The sequence below is a fragment of the Carcharhinus amblyrhynchos genome, chromosome 12, assembly GCF_965287045.1.
Source record: "Carcharhinus amblyrhynchos chromosome 12, sCarAmb.v2.hapA, whole genome shotgun sequence".
Classification (NCBI taxonomy): domain Eukaryota; kingdom Metazoa; phylum Chordata; class Chondrichthyes; order Carcharhiniformes; family Carcharhinidae; genus Carcharhinus; species Carcharhinus amblyrhynchos.
This window is the reverse complement of record NC_137335.1, coordinates 19,748,591-19,767,541: the sequence shown is the minus strand read 5'-3', so window position 1 is coordinate 19,767,541 and position 18,951 is coordinate 19,748,591. Positions and strand designations below refer to the sequence as shown.

The window sequence follows — 18,951 nt, the reverse complement described above, 5'->3', positions numbered from 1 at the left end:
CTTGCGGTACAGTGAAGTGCTGAGGTGATCGTATGTGTCCAAGAATGCCTGGGCTTGCAAAATCTCACTAACTGTCCCAATTGGAGATAATACACATCTCTTTAACCTGTGCTTAACCCTGTCTCCACTCACATTGTCTGTACCTTTAAGACTTGATTACCTGTAAAGACTCACATTCCAACCATTATTTTGTAAATTGAGTTTGTGCCTTTATATACCTTGTTTGTGAACAGAACTCCCACTTACCTCACAAAGGAGCAGCGCTCCGAAAGCTAGTGGCTTGTTCTAACAAATAAACCAGTTGGACTTTAAGCTGGTGTTGTGAGACTTCTTACTGTGTTTACCCCAGTCAAACGCTGGCATCTCCACATCATTCTGACCTTGATCCAGGTATGGGCATGATCTGAATGCCAGAGGAATGCCAGCAACATTGAGGCACCATTTAACTTGAGTATGGTCCCAAGAAGCCCAAGCAAAACTTGGATTAACTGTGGGGGACATGGAATGGTCAAAGGATAAACCTGGGAGTGGGGCCATGCCTAACACAAAGATCATTGTACTTGTTGGAGGCCAATCACATTGGTCCCAAATTATTGTTTTCATTGGCTCTCAGGGAAGTGTCCCCAGCCTGACAATCTTTAGCTTCTTCCTCCCAGTATAAGAGATCAGGATTGGGGTTTATAATTCCAGTAATGCTCTCCATTCACAACTCATCCAATACAGAAACAACCTACAGAAATATTTTGACAAAATCTAAGATTGGGCTGACAAGTGGCATAACACTTGCGCCACAACTGACGGCTAATGACCACCTCACAGAATAAACCTCAGTTGTCTTCCCCTGACCAACCCACATGTAGTGGGTTGACCCACAAATGCCGTTAGGGAGGGAGCTGTCTTCCCCTGATTTATTTGACAGCCTCATCAATATCTTATGGGTGACAATTGACATAAAGCTTGACCAGCCTAGCCATATTAACACCATAACGCAAGAAATAGGAACCGAAGTAGACCATTTTGCCCATGAGTCCGCTGTGCATTCAGTGTTATTATGGCAGACCTTGGCTTAAATTCCATTTTCCTGCCTGCTCCCCATATCCCTATTGTCCTCATATCTGTCCTAAACAATCAGCTCCTTATCCTGAGATTGTGTCCCCATATTTTAGATTCCCCGACTTCTACCCTAAGTAGCCCCTTCAGAATTTTGTAGGCTTCAATAAGATTGCCCCTCATTCTTCTAAACCCTAGAGAGGATAATGCCAATTTCCACAGCCTCTCATCATTGGGCAGCCGCCTTGTCCCAAGAATTGATTTAGTGAGCTTTCACTAACACCTCCAATGCAAGTATATCCTTTCTTAAAAGTGGACATGAAATGTTCCCGAACAGCTGCCAGACTCTGCGACTGGGGGATTTTCGCAGTAAATTCATTGCAAGTTAACATAAGTCTACTTGTGACACTAATAAATAAATTTTAAAAGAAATAAAATTTAAACAAATCACGCACACTTTTCTTGATGCAGTCTTGCCAAAACCCTGTACAATTTTAGAAAAACTGCTTTATTCTTGTACTCCAATCCCCATGCAATAAAGGCTAACATTCATGCCATGTAAAAGCCAGGCAATGACCATCACCAAGAAGAATCCTCTAACCACTGCCGTTCTACATTCAGTGGTGTAACCATCACCGAAGCTTCCACTGTCAACATCCTTGGAGTTACCGTTGACCAGAAACTCAACTGGCCTCACCATGTAAACACAGTGGCTACAAGAGCAGGTCAGAGGCTAGTAATATTGCGGTGAGTAACTCTCACCTCCTGACTCCCCAAAGCCTATCCACCATCCACAAGGCACAGGTCAGGAGTGTGATGGAGTACTCCCCACTTGCCTGGATGGTTGCAGCTCTAACAACACTCAAGAAGCTTGACACCATCCAGGACAAAGCAGCCCATTTGATTGGCACTACATCTACAAATATTCAATCCCTCCACCACTGACACTCAGTAGCAGCAGTGTGTACTATCTACAAGATGCATTGCAGCAATTCACCAAAGATCCTTAGACAGCACTTTCCAAACCCAAGACCACTCCACCTAGAAGGACAAGGGGTGCAGATAAATGGGAACACCACCACCTGCAAGTTCCCCTCCAAACAACTCACCAGCCTGAGTTGGAAATATATCACCATTCCTTCATAGTCGCTGGGTCAAAATCCTGGAATTCCCTCTCTAAATTTGTGGGTCAACCCACAGCATGTGGACTGCAGCAATTCAAGGAGGCAGCTCACCACCACCTTCTCAAGGGCAACAAGGGATGGGCAAGGAGTGCTGGCCAGCCAGTGACGCCCATGTCCCATGAATGAATTTAAAAACATGCCATTTTGCCTTCCCAATTGCCTGCTGTACCTGCATGCTAACTTTCTGCATTGTTTGTGTGAGCACACCTGAGTCTATTTGAACATGAGCAGTTATAAGTTTTATACCTTTATAAAAAATGTTTTGTTTTTCTACTCTTGCAACTAAAATGAATAATTTCACACTTCCCTACATTATATTCCACCTGCCATCTTGTTGCCCGCTTAACCTATCTATATCTGTTTACAACCACTCTAGATACTCCCAACAGCCTGTCTTTCCATCTAGCTCAGTATCATCAGCAAACTTGTATACACTACTCTCTGTCTCTTCATCTAAGTCATTAATGTTGATTGTAAATAGCTGGGGCCCCAGCCCTGATCCTTGCAGTACTCCACTATTTACTGCCTGCCAATTTGATAAAGCTCCGTCTATACTCGCTCTCTGCTTTCTATCCAGTAATTAATTCTCTAGCCATACTAATATATTACCCCCAGCACCGTGAACCTTTATCTTGCCTTTTGTGTAGCACCTTATCGAATACCTCTCGTAAATTCAGGTATATTACCAGTTACTTCCTCAATAAATGAATAAATTTATCAAACAGGATTTTCCTTTAGTAAAACTATGTTGATTTGGTCAGAACAATGTATCTAATCATAATCACAATCTAATCATACTACGCTTTACTAAGTGCATTGTTAAGACTTACTAAATAATGGATTCCAGTGTTTTCCTAACAACTGATGTTAGACTAACTGGCATAAATGGTGTAACATTTGCTGTTAAAATAAGATTTTGTATTTCTGGGTAGCTTTTTTTCCCCATTATATTTGCTGGTTTCTAAACACTCCCAGTCCTCAGACTGGCAACTTCTTTTTGCAACATTGTAAGTCTCGTTTTAATTTAGTACTACCCTTGGGTCTTTCTTGCTGAATTTTTCTTTTTCAACAATGTATTTTTGTGGAATATTTTGAATTGTTTCTTGAAATGTTTCCCATCGTTCCTCCATACATTTAAGTTTATTTAGCCAGTTCTTCCCCCTTAATTATGTAATGGGCTTTGTTTAAATTTAAAATTCTTGAATGTGATTGGAGGATATCACTTTCAAATTTAACGTGGAATTCAATGGTATTATGATCACTATTTCCCAATGGATCTTTTATTATGACATTACTAATCAACCCTGCTTTATTATAGAATATTAAAACTAAGATAGCTTTATCTCTGGTCAGTTTCACAATATATTGTTCCAAGAAACTGTCATAAAAACTTATAAAAGCTCACCTTCTTGATTACTCTTGCCAATTCGTCCCAGTCAAGTGGAGATTAAAGTTCCCCATGATTATTACATCTCCTTTGTTACAAGTTCTGATCATTTCTCATGTGATACTCTGTCCATTGGTATTAGTACTGTTAGGATCCTATAAACTATGCCCACCAATGTTTTCTGACTTTTGCTATTCCAAATTTCTACACATACTGATTCTACTTCATGATCTTCTGAGGCCAGATCCTTTCTCATTAATGTACTACAAAATCATAGAATCATAGAGGTATACAGAATGGAAACAGGCCCTTCAGCCCAACTTGCCCCTGTTTTTAAATCCCTAAGATAATCCCAATAGCCTGCATTTGGCCCATATTCCTCTGTACCAATTTTACCCATGTCACTGTCTAAACACTTTTTAAAAGGCAAAATTGTACCTCTGGTACTACCTCTGGCAGCTTGTTTCCTCTGTGTGAAAGATTTGCCCTTCTGGACCCTTTTGTATCTCATCTTAAACCTATGCCCTCTAGTTTTAGACTCTGCTGCCTTTGGGAAAAGATATTGATAGTTAGTACATCATTGCACTTCCAAAACCCATACACACAGCCTCAGAATGGGAGAGAGACTGGGGAAAAGTTGCACAAAACAGTTGATTAAATGGTGGGATGAGACTTACACCCAACTGATCACATGAACATCTGATCATATTTTCCTGGAGTCGGGAAAATTGTTCTCACTCTGTATGCAGGGCACAATCTCCGTGACAATCCTGATCCTGGTCAGGTTTCTAACGGGCATGGTGGGGACCAGCTCATCTTTCATAAATAGTCACAGTGCCATTTACATAGTTAGAGTAAGGAGTGCAATAGAATCCTTGCCACTTGTCTGGATGGGTAAAGTTATACCAATATTGAAGAGATGCATCATCATCCAAGTCAAACTATTGTTCAGCTGAATATTCACCACTTCCAAAGTGGCACAATATGTACAATGCACAGGATATTTTGCAACAATGTGCCACTGTTTCATAGCACTTCTCCCTTATGACCTCTAAATTCTCTCCCTAAATACACACCATCCTAAATTGGACAGATGTTGTTGTTATTTCATTCTTGACTAAACATCCTGAATTTATGGAAGCATTATTGCCATAAGGATTACAGCAGTTGAAGAAATGCCACAACCTAAGAACAACTAGGGATGAGCAATAAATGCAGCCTTATCAGTATTCCTCACTTCCTGAGAAAAATAAAATGCAATCTACATTTTTAAAGCAAATTTAACAATGGAGAAACATACAAAATGCTTTACAGAAGTGCAAAGAAAAAAGAAAATGCATGGAAAGGTTACATTCTTTAAACAAGAGTGCCACAGTAAAGAAGTTGAATTTGTAGTGTTTTCATGTCCTTAGGATATTCAAAAATGCAATAAGTTAACTTTGAAAACTTGTCACTTATATAAGGAAGCAAATGTGGCAACCATGTTTCACTTAGCAAGGTTACACAATAAACAAGTGCATGAATAACCATTTGTATCGGTGCTATTAGTTGAGCAAGGAGTTGATGAGGATACTGGGTGAATTCTTTGATCTGCTTGAAATAATGCGAGGCATCTTGTATATTTACCTGAAAGAGCAGACTGAGTTTCATGACATCTCATCCAAAAGAAAGCACCTCTGATATGGGAGCACTCTCTAGACCAAATGTTGGCCTAGATTATGTGCTTAAGTCATGGAGTTGGGCTTGAACTCACAACCAATTAAACCAGGTTAACACTAAATTTACTCATAGTATTAAAGTTCCTGATTTGGGGTCATAAATTTTAAATTTTATCAACCATTGTCCAGACGACTTTAACATCATGACATTTTTAGCTGATGATCATGCATACCAGACAGAAACTGCAAAGCACATCTTCTGTCCGTTAATTGCAATTCTAGAAATTTACAACTCGTATTGTCCATGCCAGCCAATTTCTGTGCGCACGCTTGTGTGGGTATGTCGCACATATGTGCAGCAATTTCTGCATGTCCATGACATTTTGAAACAGCGCACGTTCCCTTTCTTGATGAGTAAGCCGTTAGAATTTAACTCGGGCAACAGCTTTTATGATCAGATTATGTCTGAAAGTAGAAGCCACCTGACAGTTGGGTGTGCTGAATAACCTTTTGGCTTTTCTGCATTCTTATGTTCCTTTTATTGAGTTATTCAAAAATGCATTTGTCTCATAGTATGTTGTATTATGTGTGGATATTTGAACCAGTGGAGAGACGTACTCATTTCCCTGAAGCTAAAATAGGCTCAATTTGATGAATATCAGAAAGTCCTGGTCAGCCAACATATATTTCAGTAGTTGTAATAAATAAAGGGGAGAGGAGCTTACTCCTAAACAGTTTACCTTGATTAATAGTTTATCCAGTATCTTTGATTGCTGTCTTTTAAAGAATAAAACTGGCCCTTAGCATTCCATGTTAAGGAATGTTACTGTTAATTCAAACTTTCATGTTCTAGCACCTGCTGAAGAATTAATGCTTTGAAAATAATCATTCTTGAGGTTATTTGCTTAGTGAATTCTTTTAACAGACTTGTTTTTGTCTGTTTCAGATCAAATCAAAACATTTGGACAGTCCGCCTGCTATTCCACCCCGTCAACCCACAGCAAAGGTTTACTCACCTCGATACCCGTTATCAGAGAGGTCATCCATATCAGAGCCTCCTGACAGTCCTCCCAGTTTGCCACCCCGAGAGCCCCTGCGAACACCAGATGTATTTCCAGGCTCACCTCTGCCCTTGCAGCCTCCACCCTTGGGTAGAAAAACGGAGCATCCTAACACTTTTTTCCCCAACTCCCCTACACCTTTTACTCCACCACCTCCTCAAACACCTTCACCACTTGGAACTCGCAGGCACTTGCCACAGGATGTTGACAGTGGTACCATTGCTGGACCACCAGTTCCACCAAGACAGAGCTCTACATCTCAAATAATTCCAAAGCTTCCACCAAAAACCTACAAAAGGGAGCATACGCATCCATCATTCCATCGAGATGGATTATCACTGCTAGAAAATGCCCACTCTTCATAGCTCTGATGTATTTTCCTTAAACACTACAAGCTCCTGAACATGTGAGGTTGCAGCATGGGAGAATGCAAATGTCTTAAGCTGTAAAAATACTGTTAATGCCTGGCTTGGTAAGTTTTTATCACTTCTGACATAGACAGAGTTTCCATCGATTTGCATTCAGGCAATGGGAAACAAATTGAACAGTTGCAACTAAAAATTTAATCATATTGACTTTGCCAGTAACTGAAAATAGTTGTCAGTTTGCTGTACCAACGGTAAATTCAGATTGATGCTAAAGGGGATACAATATCAACCAGCCGGGAAGAGGTCCGTTAGAGGAAAATGTGGTTTACACCTCCAACCTGAAAACAGGATTGATGTTTCCTGCGATCATGCCTTGTTTAACTACTTTTAAGTGTATTAAAAGGGGAACTTCTGGAAATGCATTTTCGGTACCTAGACTATTGAGCAAATATTTGCTCTGCGCAGAAACTATAGAACTTTTTGTTTGTTGAAATATGGGTACCTGCTACACCAAAGAGGCACATTCTTTGTGGAGACTGATTCAAGAACCAGTCCTACTAGAGAGATCCTTCAATGAGAATGTAGCACCCATCTTCATTAGACAAAGGAGAACACATTCATTGATTTTATTAATTTTTTTTAAGTGAATTTAACCAGATACAGCAAAATGTGGAAATTTGTGATGTCTGCATTTACATCTTCAATGAGTTCTTGATGTTAATATCATTCTCTTAAACGTGCATTTTAGCGATAACCCATGTCATAACATCACTGCACTGTCTGAAATTCCTTGCAGAATGTATCCGAAAACTGCACTTTTAAGAACAATGTACAATAGAATGGCTTAATCTGGAAGTGAAGATCTGGGTTTGTTACAAAATAATCCATTGGATGGTTTTTGTTTTACTGTATATGACAAAGCTAAACTATTTATTCAAACAACCGCATTTTCCTGTACCTTATGCCAAGTTAAATTGTGAAAAGGTATTGATGTAAAGAAGATTTGAGGCATAGCTGAATACCCCATACATATTATTTGGTAACTTGAGTCACATATGAAGCAAAATGAACAAACTACACTCAAATTTGTAGGGACCAAGTGGTATTGAACTAACAAGAAGCTTAATGTAAAAGGGACTGTTGAATAATTTTTAGTGAGCTCCTTTTAGGAAAAGGAGACTGCGTTGAATTCACAAATAGATTTTGAATGGGATGGTTATTGACTCTAAGGCAGATTGACATGGACTGTAGAGTATATAACACTAGCACAGTATTACAAGAAAATATTATGAAATTTATCCTTGGTATATAAAGATCCAAAAGTCATGTGACAATGAGAAAAATCTTAAGCTCTAAAGCTTTGGAATGTACAGATGACCATGTACTGGTTAAACCACCGTGCAGACCAGTAACCTTTTTGTTAATGATGGAGTGATTGTTTCAATAGCATCAAATATAAGTTTTACAAGTAAGGAAGATTTTCAGGCATTGCTCCATATAGAGACCCCCTTCTTCTCCTTTAAACCATCTCTTTTCATTGGTTTGTCTGCATTATATCAGCATTTTCAAAATACAAAGTCATAATTTAGTTAAAATTATTCATTTTTCATGGTAGTATGTAGTTTGATTATTATTCAGATTCTTTTGTTACATCTGAATGTTATTTACCTGCAATTACTTAAAAGCCTTTAATTCACATGGTCTTGTAAATGTCACTAATTCCTGCTTTTGTTTTCCCAAAAGTATTAAAACCATCCAAGATCATGAGCCAAGAGACAGGGTTAGAAGGCTTTTAAGTAGAACGCATTACATCTTGTATGAGAAAGGGTAGATGTAGTACAAAATTTGATAGCAAGCCTTTGATACAGGGAAGGTAAGGGCATAATCCTGAACTCTGGTATTTATAACTACAGATCTGAGCAATACAAAAAGCCTATTGGTTCAAAATGTACTGATGTTATGATTTGGATTCTCCACGAATCTTTATTCCAGTAGCTTACATTTGAGGTTTGAACAAATACACCTATGCATGCTAATTTTAAAATAAATCACTTTATTGTCGCTAGAATAAATAAATTCACTAAGCACTGTTAAATCTACTATACCTAAATAACTTCATGGTATCATGCTTTACTCAAAGTACTTCATCTATAGGACAGCCAAACAATATTAAAACGCTATCATTTCAGCAGGCCATTTTAAGCACTTTGACATATCTTTGCTATACTGTTTCAGTTAATCTATTGATAGGGCTGCCAGACATAAACTCTTGTGGGTATTTTTAGAATACTTAGTCCTGAAAAAAGGCATAATTGGCATTAAATACATTTTTTATAAGCGAGAAGAGTTCAGCTTCTGGTGTTTTCTTTGACCTTGTAAATTTGAAAAAAATGCAGGAGGGAGCCTAGACAGTTGGAAGTAAAATACAAAATAACTTTTGTGACAAATTTGATATTTATGCAATTATAATCAGTAAGTTAAACAAGTCTAAAAACTGCTTAACCTTTGCGAGCATGATTATAAAAAATGCTGCATCACAAAAGTATCATACTTAAACCCATTAACCCATTAGTTTTGGACATAATTTAAGAGGTATTTTTTAGCTTCATAAATGCCAGTATCATTGAGAAATCGTTGTATATTGTCATTGGGTCAAAATTTGTTGTGTCTCTTTGCCAACTATTTTTCTCTTGATCCCATTGAGAGTTTATTGGATTATTTAAGACCGGCATTACACTTAACCACATGTGAATTATAAGCATGGTGTTTGAGTTGAATGAAGATGTGAAAGACAGTGAGTGCACAAAAAGTTAAACTTGGAACATAATCTTAATAGTGTTCAAAGGGAGACCTCAGTGAAAAACGTGGGCAGTAAAAGATTGCAGATAAGTCAATTTCATTTTCAGGGTTACATACCAGTTGGAAAACCCCATTACTAATGTGCATTTCTGTTTGTGCTGTTAATGTCAAGTAGTTGTGGTTCAGCAAATGAGAGAAAGCACTTGAAAATGTATCCCCTAATTATGCAAGCTTGGCTGCCTATGAGCTGAAATCCATAGTTGTTATCATTCTGCAGCTGAACAAATGAGGCGGTATCTGTCTGTATGTCGAATGTAAACTTCAAATTAAATCAAGGAAAATTATCTTCAGAACATGTCAGCATGGTAAATGTCCATAACTTCAAAGTTCAGATTTGATGTAGTTTTAGCAGACCCGTGCAGAAATCATAGGCATTTTTCTGTACCGCTAACTTTATTTTCTTTGAAATGTTATATTCCTTGGCATTGACCACAATACAGGAATAAGAAGACAAAGTGTAATTTCTTTTTTAAAAAGTCTATCTATGTGTCTCCTCAAAAGTGCATTGACTTTCACAATATAATTTGTAAAGAAATAGGAACAGAATTGGACCATTCAACCTGTCAACTCTCTTTTTCCATCGTTCAACCAGATTATGGATGATTTGTACCTCACCTTCATTTACTCATCATTTCTCCATACCCCTCTTGAGGAATAGCAAACTGAATGAGCCTTCCTACATAGAAGAAGACATTTCAGCATGTCACAGCACCGAAACTGATGATCTTTAATGCAAAAGAAACTTTCATTCACTCTAATATGGTTTGGAACTTCCTAGGTGGTTGAATGTTTAGTGAAGCACCCTGTACTGTTTGTGGCAGACGCATGCCAGTTTCAGTAGCTGCCAAATGTGCCTTTTTATTATGTCTCAATTTTCTTTTCTGACTTTTTGAACTGATTTTTTTCTTAATCTTTTTCATTTTGAACCAGGGAGGCAGAAAATTGTATTTCTGGTTATATGCACCAGAAAACAAACCTTTCAGCTGTAAACATAAAATGTACATATCGATGGTTAAATTTTGTGTGTGTGTGTGTGTATATATATATATATATATATTTATATATATAATATATATATAATGCATTGTTTTAATGGCATGGTTATTTTCAGCAATGATTATACATAGACATTAAGTGAAGTTGACCAGATTTAAGAACAAATGGTAACCTTTGTTGGCACATCTAATGTGACCGGTATACTTTAACCATGTCTGTAGAACTTTGTATACTATGTTAGGAGTAACAGTATTCATTTTGCAATTAAATATAATAATTACTGTCTTTTCCTTGTATTGATTACACTGAGAAATAATATTCAGAAAGAACGGGAGCAACTAAGTAATGGCAAAGTAACATTTGACTTACAAAATAGGAGCCAGAAAAATGTACACAATAATGAAATAATTTTTTTGCCTTATTTTCATCCAGAGTGTATTAGACTGACATTTTTCATGTACTGCACCAGGATATTTTGTTTCTTTCCTGGAACAATTATTTTTAAGGAAATTGTAAGTCTTTTTTTCAACTGGTATGTAAATCCTAGAATGCTTCGCAATGGGAGTTTTTGCATTTGCCTAACTTTTGTGTGTAATTGGGTTTTATTTTTAAATTGTTATGTTAAATTTACAGGTGTCAGATGTTTTGTTTTCTTTAATTTATATTTAAAAAATGAAATCTGTATATTAAATATGTTTGAAACCTGTTTTTAGTGTTTCCATTTTTAAGTATCTGTTTCTGCTGATCTTTAATCCAGGAGTAAGAATAATTGTTTCTCTCTTGACTGCTAAAATTTAGAACACCTTCAAAGGCTACTGCAGTCAATTGAGTCATTTTTTAGACCAATTCAAGAAGTATCAAGGATTTCTTGTTTACCAAGAGAAAAAATATGCATCCAATTGCGTAGAGTACAATTGTCCTTTTTCACAGTAATGCATTCTGGACAGTATTAAACTCCATGGCTCATTTTAATATTATAATTTGCTGATTCAGCTTCTTATAATTCATTTACCTCCCTATTATTGATGAGATTTTGCTTTACTTCAGTGTTTAATTGGAGTGGATATAGAGAAATGTGTGTATGTAATGGATCGTAACTTCCAAGCCCCAGGGCAATGCAACTGGGAGTATGCCAAATATGCTGGGAAGTACAACTGCCTCTGAGAAGTGCAAACTGTCCATGGACAATTACCCTTCTTTGGGAATCATGCAAAAATGTGATTTAAGTTGCAAACTATGAATGTATTTTACATCTGTAGTTACTCAGAAAAAGAATTAAAACCACTTTTAGCTTCTGGCTACCAAGAGTACTAAACTGCTCCCCTGCCCACACCCTGAACTCTCATGAGATTTACTCACCTCCACCCTTGACTAGCCCCAGGACTACCACCAACTACACTCCAGGCCTTACCTAACCTCTCACCAACTGCCTATCCCCTACCACCACCCCCCATCCTTTACTGTTAAGCCTCCAAACTCCTACCCAAACCAATACACCCTGCACAATGAGCTTTTAATTTCAGCAAATAACCTTTGATGTGGCAGCTTATCAAGTGCCTTCTGGAAATCTAGGTACAGGTACCTACAGGTCTGGGAACGGAGAGAGCGTTGGAGGAATACAGAGAGAGTAGGAGGGATCTCAAAAGGGGAGTTAGGAGGGCAAAAAGGGAGCATGAAATGGCTTTGGCAGGTAGGATTAAAGAAAATCCAAAGGCATTTTACTCCTATGTTAGGAACAAAAGGGTGGCTAGGGGAAAAATTGGTCCCCTCAGGGACAGAGGAGGGGAATTGTGCTTAGAGTCCAAGGGAATGGGGGAGATCCTGAATGAATACTTTGCGTCGGTATTCACGAAGGAGAGGGGCTTGATGTCTGGTACAGTCTTAGAGGGAGCTTTAGACCAATTGAAGGAACTATCGATTGCGAGGGAAGAAGTGTTAGGGCTTTTAGGTAGCATTAAAACTGATTAATCTCCGGGGCCCGATGGCATTTATCCTAGGCTGCTTAGGGAGGCGAGAGATATGACGCAAATCTTTGTCTCTTCTTTGGACACAGGTGAGGCCCCAGAGGACTGGAGGATAGTGAACGTGGCACCGTTGTTTAAAAAGGGTAGGAGGGATAACCCTGGTAACTATAGGCCGGTGAGTTTGACATCAGTGGTAGGCAAGTTGATGGAGAGGATTCTTAGGGTTAAGATGTATGAGCACTTAGAGCGTTGCGATCTGATTAAGGATACGCAGCATGGCTTTGTAAAGGGGAAGTCTTGCTTTACGAATCTGGTAGAATTTTTTTGAGGAGGTGACAAAAACGGTCGACGAAGGACGAGCCATTGATGTCGTCTATATGGATTTCAGTAAGGCGTTTGACTTAGTCCCTCATGGTAGGTTGGTAGAAAAGATTAAGGCTCATGGGATACAAGGCCAGGTATCTAGATGGGTTGAGAACTGGCTTGCTAAGAGGAGACAGAGAGTAGTAGTGGAAGGGTCCTTTTCTAGCTGGAGGTCTGTCACTAGTGGTGTGCCACAGGGCTCAGCACTGGGACCTTTTTGTAGTATATATAAATGACTTGGAAGAGGGAGTAAGTGGTGTGATCAGCAAATTTGCACATGACACTAAGATGGCTGGATTGGCAGGCAGTGAGGAGCGGTGTCTGGCAATACAACGGGATATTGATAGGCTGGTATATTGGGTAGATATATGGCAAATAGAGTTTAATCCTGATAAATGTGACGTGATGCATTTTGGCCGGAATAATGTAGGGGGGCGTTATATGTAAAGGGTAAGCCTATAAAGAGTATAGAAACGCAGTGGGACCTGGGGATGCAAGTGCACAAGTCTTTGAAGGTGGCAGTACAAGTGGAGAAGGTTGTGAAGAAAGCCTATGGTATGTTAGCCCTTATAGGAAGGGGTATAGAGTATAAGAGCTGGAGTCTAATGTTGCAGTTGTATAGAATGTTGGCTAGGCTGCATTTGGAGTACTGCGTCCAGTTCTGGTCGCCTTACTACCGGAAGGACGTGGAGACTCTGGAGAGAGTGCAGAGGAGGTTTACCAGGATGTTGCCTGGTATGGAAGGACTGGGTTACGAGGAAAAATTGAGCAAATTGGGGCTGTTTTCCCTTGAAAGACAGCGACTGAGGGGGGATCTAATGGAGGTATATAAAATTATGAAGGGTATAGATACAGTAAACAGAGGTAAGCTATTTCCTATGTTAGAGACACACAGTACGAGGGGCCACGGGCTTAGGGTGAGGGGGAGAGGTATAACACGGATATTGGAGGGAAGTTTTTCTCACAGTGGGTAGTGGGGGTATGGAATGCTCTGCCAAGTAAGGTGGTGGAGGCAACCATGTTGGAGTTGTTTAAGAATAACTTAGGCACATGAGTGGGTTGGAGATGGGAGGATATAGGAGATTGTTTTAAATAAGGTTCATTAGCATTGGGACATCCCTGGTAATGTAAAAGGATGTGGTATGATACTAATGTTTTTCTCTTAATTCACAGGTTTTAAGTTGGTCCACCTTGTTGTCCAATGAGGGGTATACACGCGATGGGTCATACTAGGGCTGCTCTTGAATGTTCGAGATTGGCCTAGTGCTTCATGTCGTTAGTGTGTGCTTAAACTGGACCAGATGCTGGGCAACACGACAGCTCAGTGACTCACTGTTTGCTGTGCAGACACGTGGATTTGGGCCAGTGTCTCTGGGAGTTTGCGCATTCTCCCTGTGCTTGCGTGTGTTTTCTCCGGGTGCTCCGGTTTCCTCCCACACCCCAAAGATGTGCTGTTAGGCTGATTGGAGGTAATAAATTGTCCCTAAATTAGTTTCCCTCAACGTGGAATGCCATAAACTATAGATAAGGGTCATGGATGGAGGGGGGACTGGTAATGTTAAAATGGCAGCGCGGGCTCGTTGGGCCGAAGGGCCTATTTCCCGGGCTGTTTTTGTTCTTTGTACATCCACTGGTTCTAAAGCAGTGAAGTTATGATGAGCCTTTTATAATGCTCTGGTTAGGCCCCAACCAGAGTATTGCATTCAAATTCTGATCATCACACTTCAAAGATAGCAGGGAATTATGTTGTGAAGAGGACATAGAGGTTGCAGTTGGATATAGATTGAGTGAGGAGGCAAATTCTGGCATATGGAGTATAATGTGGAAAAATGTGAAGTTCATTTTAGCAGGAAGAATATGGAAGCATAGTATTATTTAAACGGAGAACAGCTGCAGAATTCCAAGGTGCCGAGGATCTATGTGTTCGCCTGCATGAATCACAAAAAATTAGTATGCAGGTACATCAAGTAATCGCAAAGGCTAATAGAATGCTGTCGTTTATTATGAGAGGAATCAAACATAAAAGTAAGAATTTTATGTTGCACTTAGAAATCTCAGAACACCAGGTTAAAGTCCAACACGTTTTTATAGTAAACGCCACTAGCTTTCGGGGTTTGTCTCTTTGTCAGGTGAGTGGGAGTTCTGATCACAAACATAGCATATAAAGGCGCACACAGTTTACAGAATACCAATTAGAATGTGAGTCTTTACAGCTAATCAAGTCTTAAAGGTGCAGACAATGTGAGTGGAGATAGCATTAAGCATAGGTTAAAGAGATGTTAAACTCACATTGCTTGCACCTTTAAGACTTGATTAGCTGTAAAGACACATATTCTAATCAGTATTCTGTAAACTATGTGCCTTTATATGCTCTGTTTGTGATCAGAACTCCCACTGACCTGATGAAGGGGCAAACCCCGAAAGCTAGGGGTGTTTACTACCAAATAAACCTGGTGGACTTTAACCGATGCTGTGAGACTTCTTACTGTGTTTATCCCAGTTCAATACTGGTATCTCCACATCATGTTGCAGTTATACAGGACATTGGTGAGGTCACACCTTGAATACTGTGCAGTTTTGGTCTCCTTATTTAAGGAAGGATGTAAATGCATTGAACGTGGTTCAAGGAGGTTTACTGGTATGAGCATGTTGTCTTATGAGGAAAGATTGGACGGATTGTGCTTTTTTCATGGAGTTTAGAAGAGTGACATGACCAAAGTATGTAAGATCCTGAATGGTTTGCCAAGTTGGATGTGACACGGATGTTTCCTGTTGTAGGTGAGTCCAGAACTAGGGGCCGTCTGTTTTAAAATTTAAGACAGAGATGAGGAAAAGCTTTTTTGCCTTGAGTTTTGCGAATTTGGAACTCTGCCTTAGAGTGCAGTGGAGGCAGGCTCATTGAAAACGGAATCAGATCAGCCATAGTCTTATTGAATGGCCTACTTCTATTTTGTATGCTTATAAGACATTTTATCTTAATTTACTAAAAAACTGATTGCTATACACCAGTGTAACTTTTTAAAGTTTTTTTCAATTACTTAAAATGTGGTGGCGTAGACAGTTTTGATGAACAACCCTTTATCTTGTGATAAACCCATTTACAAGTGAACTTTGGGTAGTCACATGAATAGTGTTTCTATATGATGCCAAAAAGCTTTTCATATAACGAGTCTCACTCTCTTGAAGCTTCTAAAGAATGTTCTGAGGATTGTACAAATCTTTCAGCTTATTCATTGGTTGATGGATGGTATGATGCAGATACTATATGCTGAATACCATTTATTCAAACTCTTGTGAAGTGAACTGTGAACCTGTATCACTAACAATCTGTTCCAGTTTGTCAAATCTTGCAAAGGTTTATTCAAGCTTTTCAGTGGTTTGTTCAGTTATAGTAGATCTCATGATAACTTCAGGCCACTTTAGTGCACATCAGTTATTTCTAAGAACATGCAACCCTCAAATGGACCAGTAAAATTTAAATGCAATTGTTGCCATGGTATTTTAGGTTACTCCCAAGGATGTAAAGGAGACAACAGTGGTGTATTTCTTATTTATACGCAGGATTGATGCTATCCTACTTTTTCTTCAATCTGGGCTCCACACCAACCACCAAAAATAACTGCTAATTCATTCATCCAGTCTATACCAGGCTTCCTTCATGTAGTTGTTCAAGAACTCTTCCATGCAGACTAGGAGGATTGATCACTCAAATTCCTCACAATATATACCCACCTTGAATGGTCAAAACATGCTTTCTTGATATGGATGGTTTCATATCAGGTTGTGGATGATGTTCCAGCTATTCCTTTCAGTACCATATGGTTAAAACATTACGATTCTTGTCACTATCTGCAAGTCCACCAATTTTTGTGTCATCTGCAAACTTATTAATGAGGCCAACATTTTCCTCCAGATCATTTATATAACAGCAAAGGTCCCAGCACTGATCCTTGTGGAATACCACTAGTTAGTGATCTCCATTCTGAAAGGTACCCTTCCACTGCTACTCAATCTTTGAAGGTCAACTCAATTCTGTATCCATCTAGCCAGCACATCCTGGAAACCTGAGACTTTACCTTTTATACCAGTCTACTATGAGGGAGCTTGTCAAACACCTTACTAAAGTCCATTTAGACAATAACCACTGCCTATCCCTCATCAATCATTCCTATCACCACCTCAAAAAACTCAAATTGGTGAGACATAACCTTCCTCTGGATTATCTGTTTCTCTTAAAGGAACAATATTGGCCTTTCTCTAGTTCTTTGGAACCCTGTGTGTGGCCAAAGAGGATGCAAAGACGTCTGTTAAGGCCCCAGCTATTTCCTCCCATGTCTCCCATAGTATCCTGGGATAGATCCCATCCAGTCCTAGGGACTTGGCTACCTTAATGCATTTTAAGACTTAAAACACTTCCTACGTTGTTATATTACCATGCCTGAGAGCTTCCCTACACCCTTCCCTAACCTTAACACCCCTCATGTCCCTCTTTTTTGTGAATACTGATGCAAAGTTCTCATGAGGATCTCACCCATTTTCTCTGGCTCCACGCATAACCTCCCTCCGTTCTTAAATGGGTTTACTCTTTCCGTATCTACCTTCTGTCTCCAAATATATGTATAAAATGCCTTGGGATTCTCCTTAATCCTGTTTATTCCCAAATGCTCCTCTACTGAAACTTTGATCACTTGACCGGGTTCATTCCCCAGTGCCAGGTCCAGTATGGCCCCATGCTATCCATGTACTGTATCAAAAACCCATCTTGGACACCTAACGAATTACTCTCCCATCCAAACCCTTGATATGAAGGGAGTCCCAATAAATATGGGTAAGCAACCTCAACAACCCTGTTATTTTCACATCTTTCCAGAAACTACATATCTGTTCCTCTATTTCTAGCTGGGAGATCAACACAATCCCAGCATTGTGATTGCATCCATTCTGTTCCTGAACTCTATCCATAATGTCTCACTATGGGATCCCTCTAAGGTGTCCTCCCTCAACACAGCTCCCTAACAAGCATTCCAACTCCCCCACCGTATTTTCTTCCATCTCTGTCTTGTATAGAACATTGATATTCTGGAACTTCAAGCTGCCAATACTATTCCTTTTTCAACCATGTCTCTGTGATAGTATCAATTTCATAATTCCACATGTTAATCCAGGCTTAAAGTTCATCTGTCTTACTAGTTTCTTGCACTGAAGCAAATGCAGTCCAAGCTTCCAGTCTATTGAGCTGAGCGACATCTCCCTGACTGCTCTTCCTCTTACTACATTTGCCTTAGTCTCTTCCCCAGTCTCCATACTCAATGATCTGCTCTAGTTCCCACCTCCCTGCCACACTAGTTTAAACTCTCCTGAGCAACACCAGCAATCCTCCCTGTCATAGTATTGTTCTTGAAGCGGTTCCAATGTTGCTTCTGAATTATTCAAGTGGTGTTGTTCACTGGATCTTGTAATTAAAGTATCATCCAGGTAACATTGTATACCAGAGTGACCGCTTAAAATCTAATCCATCAATCTTTGAAATAGGGCTGATGTGAATGTTGTTCCAAAAGACAATCTTTTATAATGAAAAAGACTTTTATGAGTTACAATGGTAAGCAATAATTGAGATTCAGCAGCTACATTCATCTGTAAATATGCCTGTAAAAGATCAATCTTGCTGAATTGCTGCACACTTGATAACCCAGCAAACAAATTTTCAATTAAAGGAAGTGGTAATTGATCAGCACACAACACTGGATATATGGTTAATTTTAAATCACCACAAATACAAACTGAAGCATCTGGTTTCATGACAGGAATGATTGGGGTAGCCCAGTCACTCGTAACCAGCTCTAACACACCAGTGTTAGCAAGTCATATGAACTTTTCTTCGATTTTTGGGATGAATTGCATATGGTACTGTTTCTGCTTTGAGACTTTTTGGTTGACTATTAGGTTTTATCTTGAGTTTCACTTGAACTCCGTTCATTGAGCCAAGTATCTCTTTGAAGACCAATCTATTGACAGCAGATTTTCCACACAGAGTAGTGGATCCTAGAACTCGTTGCCAGGG

General features: G+C 39.2%; 1 protein-coding gene across 2 annotated transcripts in view; it reads left to right on the top strand.

Annotated features, from left to right (window-relative positions):
- sos1 (son of sevenless homolog 1 (Drosophila)) overlaps window positions 1–11,271 on the top strand; it is a 249,865-nt gene extending 238,594 nt beyond the window's left edge. For both annotated transcript variants that reach the window (XM_080200167.1, XM_080200166.1), the window contains one exon: window positions 6,226–11,271. In XM_080200167.1, the coding sequence (XP_080056293.1) occupies window positions 6,226–6,705 (480 nt within the window). In that variant the 3' untranslated portion in view covers window positions 6,706–11,271. The remainder of the gene's footprint in view (window positions 1–6,225) is intronic.
- The last annotated feature ends 7,680 nt before the right edge of the window (window positions 11,272–18,951 follow it).